Source organism: Paramormyrops kingsleyae, chromosome 1 (assembly GCF_048594095.1).
Source record: "Paramormyrops kingsleyae isolate MSU_618 chromosome 1, PKINGS_0.4, whole genome shotgun sequence".
Taxonomy (NCBI): domain Eukaryota; kingdom Metazoa; phylum Chordata; class Actinopteri; order Osteoglossiformes; family Mormyridae; genus Paramormyrops; species Paramormyrops kingsleyae.
Genome location: NC_132797.1, coordinates 12,040,738 through 12,052,041, shown reverse-complemented (window position 1 = coordinate 12,052,041; position 11,304 = coordinate 12,040,738). Strand labels below are relative to the sequence as shown.

At 41.9% G+C, this 11,304-nt stretch overlaps 2 protein-coding genes across 3 annotated transcripts; both read left to right on the top strand.

The window, feature by feature from the left end:
* The first annotated feature begins 77 nt into the window (after nt 1–77).
* On the top strand, nt 78–6,664 carry golt1ba (golgi transport 1Ba). The gene is made up of 5 exons (XM_023816808.2): nt 78–310; nt 2,742–2,833; nt 4,687–4,865; nt 4,975–5,056; nt 5,859–6,664. Exons 1-5 carry the CDS (start codon nt 286–288, stop codon nt 5,895–5,897), a joined length of 417 nt encoding a protein of 138 aa, XP_023672576.1. The 5' UTR covers nt 78–285; the 3' UTR covers nt 5,898–6,664.
* Nucleotides 6,665–6,991: 327 nt separating this feature from the next.
* On the top strand, nt 6,992–11,067 carry spx (spexin hormone). 2 transcript variants are annotated; one of them, XM_023816813.2, is made up of 6 exons: nt 6,992–7,661; nt 8,119–8,199; nt 8,353–8,410; nt 8,676–8,738; nt 9,492–9,578; nt 10,862–11,067. In XM_023816813.2, the coding sequence occupies exons 1-6, from the start codon at nt 7,656–7,658 to the stop codon at nt 10,921–10,923; spliced, it is 357 nt and encodes a 118-aa protein (XP_023672581.1). In that variant the 5' UTR covers nt 6,992–7,655; the 3' UTR covers nt 10,924–11,067. The 2 variants fall into 2 exon arrangements, with proteins under 2 accessions (XP_023672581.1, XP_023672580.1); XM_023816812.2 differs by having other exon boundaries at nt 6,996–7,661; nt 10,859–11,067.
* The last annotated feature ends 237 nt before the right edge of the window (nt 11,068–11,304 follow it).

The following is an 11,304-nucleotide window of genomic DNA, read 5'->3' as shown; positions in this document are numbered from 1 at the left end:
CCAATAATGTAACAGAATCTATGAAGGACCGCCTCATCCTTCTGCGCGTTAGCAAGTGTGGAAGGAAACAGCCACAGCCTAGTCAGGATTCAGGGGCCTGAAGGCGGCTCGCTGATAGGTTGATTATTGGCGTACGTCTGCGTGCGTTACACGCTTTGTTACTGCGTGGTTCCGGAAGACGTGGCGGCCACCGTAACTGCAAGGAACTGGCTGTAGTTGGGTTTCCCTAAACCCCGTGAAAAGTTGCCCATATAGCTAGCTGTTGATCCATCCGTTGTTGGAAAAATGATCTCGTTAACGGACTCTCAGAGTAAGAAAATCTGTTTTTTTTGCGATCGATCTTTTAAAATCTATTTGTTCATGCAAGCGAATAGTTGTGAGTTGGTTTCTGGGGGAAATAGTCAAAAAATGAATGAGATGTTGTTCGGTAATAAGGCCGTGTTGCTTAGTGGTATGTAGTTGTTACATATATAACTATCGATGTTACCTTTAAGTAACTGCCGGTTTATTACAGTGTCTTAAATTTAGATCATTTGTAGTATTCCGAGGCCATTGGCGTTTTCGTGTACTCTGTAGGTTATAATTAAACTGATGGTTTCACTGTAGCTTTTAACAGCCGTTTAGCTAGCTGAAGCGACCTAGCACTTTGACAGCTAGTTAAAGTCCCGAATTCACTGGTGACTATCCATCTAATGTATCTAATTTAAACTTGGGCTTGTATTGTGTATTACATAATTTACCTAGCATGGTTGCGCCACGTTTCTAGTCCAAGCATAATTAAAGTTAGATTTCAAATCTGTGTAAAGAATAGAAAAATATAATGGTTTTAGTGTTAATAAGCAATCCCGAAGCAGAGAAATATAAGTATTAAGTATCACCATCTGTATAGCTGGTTAATTCATCCTACTTGTATTTTTTCAGCGTAAAGTAACTATCTATGTGATATCTGCATAACTGTGATTTGCTATCGAAGTTCTTGCATTTCAGGAATGTAGAGCCTTTGTACAAGGAGTATGGAAATATGGAAACATGCATGGGGCGGAATTCCATCTCATTCCAGCATTCTCGCGGGCCTTCCACTGCACATGCAATACACTGACAATACGTTACTGCACTGACGCCCACGTATAAAGACAGCTATGAGCATGTGTATGCATGCATTTGGATAACGTTTTTATGAAAAAAAAGTTGCACTTCAATGCATTAATTAATGCCTTAAGCTACATCAGCCTGAAGAGATGAGTCCCTTCCTGATGAGTAGATGGGATTCTGCCGTTTCTGCTGGCCTGAGTCTCAGCCAATCCGCGTTCCACCGTACTGATGAGATTTTGATATTTCAGACTGTAAAGTGATCTAATGTGGAAGAACTTTGAAGGGCGGTATGGCTGAATGTCATGGTTACCTTGTGTATCAGTACCAAGGCCTTGCAGTTGATATGACACATAACTGGTAGCCAGTAGTGGGAAAGTAGGAATGGAAAGACATCTGAATCTGTGGCAGAAGGTGATTTTTTTAAAACTGAGGAGGCAAAGTATCAATATTTGGCAGCATAACCAAAAAAACTTTTTCTTTTTTCCTTATTGTAGCCGTTCAGCTGGTTATATGTAATATGTAAATTCTGCTCTCCTTTCATTTTGTATGAAATGATCTATTATCCTCTTATACCAGAATGGCACCTTCTCAAGATTTTTTTCCATGTTAAGCATACAGACAGCTTAGTTTGCTAAAAATCTGCTAAAATCACTGAACTCTCACTTAAAACTATACAAATGATCAAACTGGAAAACTCAATCATAACGACTTTATTTACAATATGTACAAATGCCAAAGGTAAAAGATGAAATGGAAAACAATGAACTTGTCACTCTAGGTTGCAGAGAAACGTTTCTGTGCCCCTGCATTTGACAGACAGACAGAAAGAATGAATACTACAAGCCAACGCCTCAGACCACATGTGAAACTTGTCAGTCGTGAGCATTTACGTTATTGGTAGTTTATCTTGTCTTGTTGAGACGTCTCACAATCACCATGCAGAACACCCTGGCTTCCAAATGGGTCTAAAATATCAGACTGCAAGTCCAATTGACGTTGCCTAAGCAAAAACAATGTGTGAAGCTCCTATAGACTCCAAGTAAAACATGGCATCCCGGTCAGGCTCCGAAAACATGTCGTCGAAGCATATTGACCAATAAGCTTTTATCTATTCTCCATTTAGACAAAGCATACAAGAATTTTCCATAGAATTCCAGTAAAGCACGCCATCAGAGGGTGTCTCTTTATCCTGGCGTCAAAGGGAAAATTAACACGTGTTGAAAGCAATTCCTTTGAAACAATCAGTGTTGTGGTTTAATTAGTAAGATGGTATGATACGTCTTATGGGGGAAGCTGAACGTTTGATGCAGTCTTGGAGCAGTCGCTGATGATCTGAATGTTTTGCAATTTCACAAAGCCAGACACACAAATAGGGATAAAACCTTAAGAGAGTGTTGAGTTATAATTCAGTCTACTTGCCACCTCTGTTTATTTGGCCACTTATATAGGTTTTAGTCAGCTGTAATGTGTTCTCGGGGTGCATATGCATTTATGGACAAGGCCTCATTTTTTCTGATTGTTACTACAGCATTTTATGCTGTTATTGGGGATCCAATGAGAGTGACTTTAGCCCAGGAGCCCCCACCCCACTTCTTCAGCCTTTCACATGCAACATGTTTTAAGAAAATGTTTGTTTGTCTTCTTCACAGAGATTGGCATGGGGTTAACGGGCTTTGGCGTGTTTTTCCTCTTCTTCGGAATGATCTTGTTTTTCGACAAAGCCCTCCTCGCAATAGGAAATGTAAGTAGTTGTGTTTTAATCGAAACAGCTGTGCACTGTCAGAATGACCTTGTTAGTTGTTAGACGTGATGTGTGTAGTAGCTTGTTTGGAGCGAAGCAGGTTACAGATTGGCAGAGCGTGACAAAGTCAAAGCTGTTTGCAGTGGGTTATTGCAAAATAATTTATCCAAAGTTGTATAAATGAAAACATTTCGCATGGAATGTATGTGTATATATAATAGATATTAGACAAATTATTCTCGGAAATCCTAAACACTTATTTAGACAACGATCCTATTTATGCCTTGTCCACACGTACACGGGTATTTTTTAAAACGTACCTTTTTCTATACGTCTTGGGCTTTTGTCCACACGAAAACGGAGCTTTTGCAGAACTCCATCCAGGGTGAAGATTTTAAGAAACTCCGTCTTCAGCGTCGACATATACACAGGGAAGACAGAGTTTTTGCCTCAACGTCAGATTGTGCGCCATTTTCCTCTTTGTTTAACGTCAGAGCGTGCGCTGTTTGCTGTATACATTAGTGGTGTGCGATACTACAAGATTTGGTATCAATTCGATACCAAGTGAATATAGGGCAAGTATCGCCGATACGATACCGATATCGATACTTTTTAATAATTAAGGTGGATGCATCATTAAATTGCTAAAGCTGAATACATTTTCATTACCATTAAATGTTTTTGTGATTTTTTTAAAATTATTATTAATTGGTTAAAACCCAGGGCAGAATTTGGGCAAAGTTTATGAGTAAATAAATATTGTAGCGCGGATCGAGGTACCAGCTTGGAGCGTGGCATGTTGGACTGATGCCAGCTTATAAATAGTTCTCAGTAATCGCTTGTGTGATTATAAATGTGCTGTGTATAGCGGTTAATGTTTATTGGTGTACGTAGTGTGTGTGGATGGGTGCTTGCACCCACCGTGTGTATGAGGAGTAAACGGGGCGATGAGCACAGTGGGCAGTGCCAGTGTATGTGATTGCAGTGCTACGGGTGTAATTAACGGCATCTGGTGATTAAACCCCGAACTGTCTTTGCTGTTTAATTATTGTGAGCATGGCTCAGCAACCCACTATTACAATACTTTATTATAAATATTATATTGTGTGTGTGTGTGTGTGTGTGTGTGTGTGTGTGTGTGTGTGTGTGCGCCTGGCGCTGCTGAGTCACGTGACAGTCGGGAGCGGCAACAGAGAGCAACAGCGCGAACACAGACAGCCGCAGTGCATCCAGGAGAGAAACTGAAACTGAAGTATCGATCTCATTAAACTGGTATTGATCAATATCAATACCAACATTATTATCGATACTTGGATCGATCCGCCCACCACTAGTATACATTAGGCGAGTTTGAGCAATGGCGGACTTAGCCGAAATAGTGCTTGTGCTAACCTTGCTGACAGGACTTCTTACATGTGTACAGATAAATGTTGAGTCACTCTTGCATTATATTGATCAACACAGGCGTCGGAATGTGCGCCATGGTTTTCAACTTAACAGGACTGGCAATTAGGCTTCTGATTGGCTAACATGGCAGTACGGTTAGAGTTATAATGCCGCCTGTTGGTTTGGCATGCTCTTGACAGCGCATTTTTGCGGTTTCATGTGGACGGAAATAATTTAGGAGACAATGTTCATGTGGACGGAGATTTTTTTTTTAAACGGAGGAGGAAAAACACCGTTTTAAAAAAAAAATACCCGTGTATGTGTGGACAAGGCATGAGACTGGTTTCAAAACTGTCACTTGTTGCAGCTCCTAGAGGGAAAAATCTCAATGCCAGTTTGAAAGAACATTTATTTTAACTTTTTCGTTGTGTGTGTGCGTGCGTGCGTGTACGTGTGCCTGCACGTAGATCTTGTTTGTTGCAGGTCTGTCTTTTGTCATCGGCCTGGAGCGAACCTTCAGGTTCTTCTTCCAAAAGCACAAGATGAAGGCCACCGGCTTCTTCCTGGGCGGCGTATTCGTGGTGCTGGTCGGCTGGCCGATGGTGGGCATGGTTCTGGAAGTCTACGGATTCTTCCTCTTATTCAGGTGACTTAATGTGCACCTGGGGTGGCGCCGTTCGAGGTGACCTGAAGTGACGGTGACGCAGTGACCTAACACCCTGGCTCTGCCCCCCCCCCTACCTTGTCTCCATCAGGGGCTTCTTCCCAGTGGCTGTAGGTTTCATCCGGAGGGTACCCATTCTAGGGTCCCTGCTTAACCTCCCAGGAATCAGTGGGGTAAGTGTTCCAGCCTTAGAGGTGTCTGAACCAGTCTTTAGGGTATTTAGCCAGTAGGTTTTAATAGCTCCTCCTGTCCCACATGACCAAGAAAAACCAACACGTTCAGCATTAAAGTATATAATGCCCCCCCCAGCCCTCGCCTTGCTCCCCCATTTTGCCAGGCTTCTCTTTCAGCATGCTTTTGTCTGGATCCAGTTGCTGTCAGGTTGCTTTCAGTGAGGTGAATGTGTTTCTGTTGTGTTTTTTTAAGCCTTCCTAAGGCTGTGAAGACCATCTTCTGTCATGGTCAGTCACTGTTCATCTCTTAGCCTTTTTAATTGTTCACATTCATTTCTGGACCCCTCAGCACCGAAGGCTTATGAGGTTTTGGGGGGTTTTTTTTGTTTTTCTTTGATTTGGTCGGTACATGCTTTACTCCTTGGCCTCCATGTTCCCGTTTTGGTTCCCGTTGCATGCATCAGTGCTACATACTCCATAGGAATCTGTAAAGGCTGCAGTCACACTGCAGTGCTTTTTTCCCTCTCATGCTCCAGTCAAACTGGCTTCAGGCTTCTCCACTTGTGCATCGTGTAAGTCACATTGGTGCAGCCTGTAATCAGGCAGGGTGAGCCGGAAAGCCTTTGTCGTCATGTCTGTAAAAGCTGGGCAGTGGCTTGTTTTGTGATTCTCGAGCTGTCCTTCATCGTTCCCCGTCTAGGTGATATTTAGAAAGCGCATACTTTGTTTTTGTCCTGCCCGGTGTAGTGAAAGGTCAGCATTGTCACTAATCACTTCCTCTCTGCTTTCTTCTTCTTTTCAGTTTGTGGATAAAGTCGGGGAGAGCAACAACATGGTATAGCAGTGACCTGTTTTGGTTTGGAGAAAATCAATTTATTAATTTATAATAGATTCCTAATTTTTTTTTTAAATCCACATCTGGTCGAGTTTACCCTCAGACGCTAAGATTGCTCTGTCAAAACTCCTTGGACTCTAATCTGATTAAAGGAAAATAGCCAAGTTTTATTAATTTGTGATTTGATTCGGCATGATCTATGCGATTCACGTCCTGTAGAGGGCGCTGTACTTGACGCCGTTGGGAACTTTAATCAGGAGCCGACGTCGCTCACTGGATTCAAATGGCTGAAACATCACCGGTCACATAATCCGGACATGGAGATCATGGAGCACTTTTTCCCAGAGTAATAATGCTGACCTTTGCCCTGCTGGACACCTTGAGAACATCGAGATGGTTACAATCATACTGTTTCTATGTGGGTTTGCATCTGCGTTAACATTTTATTTGACAAGTTTAAGCACTGTTATATTATTTTTTAAGCCTGGTGTTAACTGTGTTGCAAGCCAAATAGCCCCCCCCCCACACACACAGAAGAACTGATGCCATCTCCACTCTGTTCTCAAATATATGGTCTGTAAGATATCATACCGTCACTTAGCTCGAATTTCCACATGGCCTCCAGAGGGAGGTAAGTCAGTAATGCCAACTGTTTGTTTTACTGTATGAAACTTTTGTAAATACAGATTTCAGCTAAAACATTACCGTGTGAGGCTTTGTTTGTTTGTTTGTTTGTTTTAAATACAAGGTGTAAATAAACTGTTGGCCCCGGAGTTATGAGTCATTTCTTGACAAAATCTCCAACTGGATCGAATATTTAATAGTAAATAAAACCATAAGGAAATGATATGGGTCGGCGATGTATTTTTTTCTTATATTGGAGAATTTTTGTCAGACCTGTTGATTAGCCTGAAAGGTCTTCCACGGAAATTGTGCTTTGCTAGTGGAATGCAGAGGTTTTCCTCCGCGAGTCCAGCCCTCGTGGCCAGTTTGTCCGCTAACGTCACCGCAGCTGGACGCCGGACCCCAGCTCCTGTGATATCGGCTGTGTCTAATTAAATTGATGTTCCTTTTCTTCCCCATTAACGATGGCCTTTTCGAGTACACTGGAGGAGCAGGAGCGCCCTGAAAAAATTTCTGTCGCAGGGCCATTGACAGGCTGTCAGCAACCGTTTCATTCATAAGAATCGCCATCATTAAATTCTACACATTATATATTATGTACTATCCGAGAATGCGGTCATATTTTCCGTCACATTTGTCAAAAAAGCACAAATCAATAGACCTGTTGTACGACTTGTTGATTAATATGCTATGTTAAAGCCAGTGTGTCTTATTGGTGAATCTGAAGCAATTTATTTTGTACTTTTAACCACGTCTAGTTAATTTAACTCTGTTAAGTGTGACGTTTGCGTTAAAATTACGCACACGGCGCAAATGCGTTAAACGCGATAGGCCCATATTTCTGTATTGTAGCCTATATGTATGTGTGCATAGGATCGCGCAGGTTAAATACTGTTTATTGAGCGGAACGAGCTTTCGGAGGTGTAAGTCACATTATCCCGTTCAATCAACTTCTGACCGGTCGACACTGACAATTCCCCCAGGAAAAGGAGCGCGCGCCTTAAGCCCCCGGGTGTGACAGGGGGTTTATGCGGGATTCCTCCACCCCAGCGCTTATAAAGGGCAGAGGAGCCGAAGTCAACGCCACTCAACCTGACTCTCGGTTTCACTGAACGCTAACAGGCGAGAGAATTATCAAAAATGAAGGTAAGGTGCAGATTTCTGTTTTTAAGACTCCGAAGCTACAGAAATTGGAGGTGCACCTTTTTTAAAACATAATTTAATAATTTGTTTAAATTATGTAATATTTAAATGAAAACGAACTTACAAGTGCTAAAACAAAGGCATAGCTTAAAAATAATGTACATGCGCACGACATTTGCCTATTTACTACATTAAAAATGGTTAGGACTTTATTCAGAATGTGTGGCAGGTATTTATTATTTGTTTGATTGTTAGTTTGAGAATAATAAATATTATAATTATCAGTAGAAATATGGCACACTGGAGGCCAATATCTTTTAGAAGAGTACTTTTCCAATTTGCGTTTTTACGCACGTCATGCGCAAGGCACAGCTTTTTATTAATCTCAGAATTAAGCTTTGGTGTGTTGCTGCGTTTTGCAAGAAAGTAACCAGAAGTACTTCTCTGTGCCCATGAGCAGAGTTTGAAGACGCATAAATCTCACGTCTTGGCGTTGCTGCTAGTAGCGACTCTCGTTTCTCATTCTTGGAGCGCGCCAAAGGTAATTAACCTGTTTTTTTTTCTTTAAAATGTTGCTTAAATTATAGGCTACACCTCATTTTTTTCCAGGAATCTATGGAATTACCACTGTGTCAAAATGTATGCACAATCCGTTGAACGGCTCTTACTTTTTCCAACTTTTTTTTAATCAAAGGATGGTTTTCAACGAAGAAACTGGACGCCGCAGGCTATGCTGTATCTTAAAGGAACACGTGAGATCAAACTCCCTTTATTGCGAATGTTTTCTACTGATGTATATGTTTTGACCTCAGAATAAAATTATTCATTATGTGTAAAGTAAGTCAATTCAAATAACACTTCGTGTCCTAATTAAACATCTCGATTAAACGTCAACTGAGTAACTGAATAAATAAATCGCTATCGATTGATCCTTAATATCGTGTAAATATATATTTACACTTAATAAGTGTAAATATCGATATTGTTTTTAGTGACTGAAATCTCATGCTATTTCAGAGGGACGTCGTTTCATATCTGAAGACAGAAATGAAGGGGACGTGTATGATACAGTCCATCTAGGTAGTCAATCGTATCTGTTTTTATTTAAAAATGAAATTTCAACAGCGCCCTTAAATATTGAAAGATCGTTGTTTTAGAAGATCTCGCTGTTTAGTTATTGCCTTAACAGACGCAAAGCTGCGGTAGCCTGTATAAGTCAGGGGACGTAGCCTACCGGTTTTATTAGCGTCGATATGAGGCACTACTGCACTTACTGTGAATATTAGTGTAAAATATACTTCATATGCAAATTCATTTCTCACAAAGACAACGTAGATTATTCCAGTGTATTGGACGCGTTTGCACGGAGGCAAGTTTGAAAAGTGATTGTGCCGTAGCGATTTTTCTTCCTGAATCTTACTGGTAAGCATGTAACTTGCACCACATTAATATCATTGTCCTTTCGGTGTAATGCCAGTCCATCAGTGGGTACACACTCTGGGCCTGTACGCCGGGCAGAACTCGGGTTAAAAAATCGGCCTTGGACTTTGGGGTCCCCTACGGTAAATTCTGCAGAGTGGGGTAGTCCCTCACGATAAATGTTGCTGTCTGCACCAGCCCATCAGGAAAAGTTCAGGTGACCTTTGTTAACTATACAGTATGCACTGTATGAAACACAATATGTAAATTAAACATAGTGAAAGCCACATCTTAGGAGATGTAAGGCAGTAGTTGCACATTTGAAGAACAGATCAGTTTGTGGAGTTACTTGGTGATTGTGTCTTTAAGCAAATTACATTAATAGCATGTCCAACCCGATTTTCTCTCGAGCAGAGACACGCAGCCAGAAGGCAGAGCAGCTTAGTGTGTCTCGGGCCGCAGCCGTGCTCCTGAACTTCCTCCAACAGGCCAAGGAAGAAGGTGAGAGCCTGAGTCCACCAGTAAGGAGGGATGCAACCTAAAGCAAGTCATTTAAACTTTTGTGGCTGGAAAAATTCATGTCGCAGATATATATCATGAGTTCTGTCAGATGGGTTCAAATTCAAGAAGAAAACTGAGGAATCTCACTGAACATTTTCCATCCACAAAATATTACCTATAATATTTTCTGGCAGAACGCTTGATTGTCCTTCTGGAGTGTTGAATTCCGCATCAATTAGGAACAGCTGGAAGACCGAATCTATATTCAATTCAATTCAATTCAATTCAAGTGGAGGAGTTTAAGTATCTCGGGGTCTTTTTCACGAGTGGGGGAACGATGGAGTGGGAGATCGACAGGTGGATCGGTACGGCATCTACAGTGATGCGGGCGCTGCATCGGTCTGTCATGGTGAAGAAGGAGCTGAGCCAAAAGGCAAAGCTCTCGATTTACCAGTCGATCTACGTTCCTACCCTCACCTATGGTCACGAGCTGTGGGTAGTGACCGAAAGAACGAGATCGCGAGTGCAAGCGGCCGAAATGAGTTTCCTCCGCAGGGTGGCTGGGCTCTCCCTTAGAGATAGGGTGAGGAGCTCGGTCATTCGGGAGGGACTCAGTAGAGCCGCTACTCCTCCACATTGAGAGGAGCCAGATGAGGCGGCTCGGGCATCTGCTTAGGATGCCTCCTGGACACCTCCCTGGTGAGGTGTTCCGGGCATGTCCCACTGGGAGGAGGCCCCGGGAAAGACCCAGGACACGCTGGAGGGACTATGTCTCTCGGCTGGCCTGGGAACGCCTCGGGATTCCCCCAGAGGAGCTGGATGAAGTGGCCGGGGAGAGGGAAGTCTGGGTTTCCCTGCTGAGACTGCTGCCCCCGCGACCCGACCTCGGATAAGCGGGAGATAATGGATGGATGGATGGATTCAATTCAAATAATTTTATTTGTCCCCGAGGGGCAATTAAAGGCACACAGGGCAGCTGAAGAAGGACAGGACACAATGACATAAAGTGCAACAGTGTTTGAAGGATGCTGTGCAAAATTGCAGTCAATCAGGTGGATAAGAATTGATAAATATGTAAAGGGAGGGATTGTTAGTGGGCATGGGGGGGGGCTCAAGTGCAGAATGACTGATGGGTTTCAGTGCAGGGAGGGGGGGAGGGAGACGTATGTATGAAGGACAAACAGAGGCTGTTAAATTCAAATTATTTTCTCATTGATTTATTCTGCTTTTGGAAACTGCATTGATGTCATTTTTATCTGCTCAATTTTCTTTTTCTTTAGCAGAAGAAAACGCTGATCAAGTTTACTTCCAAGATCTTACACCATGGAAACGAGATTATTTCTGATAGGTCGTTCATGAATTTATCCTTGCCAGATGAACATGTTTTATTTTGTTTCTATTCTGTAGAGGAAATACTGAATTCTGTACACAGTTTTGACTCAGTGTTTTGAATGTACTGTTAATTAAATGAAGTTTGCATTCGATTTGATACTTTGTTGTACTACATGTTGTTCCATTAAAAATCACTAGGGGGCACACAATCTGTGCAACACAGAAATTAATTAGGGTGATTATAGAAAATAAAGTTCACAATCAAAAGTTTTGAAACTTAATTTTAAAGAAAATGGCATTTCTCAACAATCTAAGAATATTGTATGTAGTTCAAAAAGAATAAACTACGTAAAATTTGTCATAGATCTACTCGTATTTTAATTAACTGAAACCT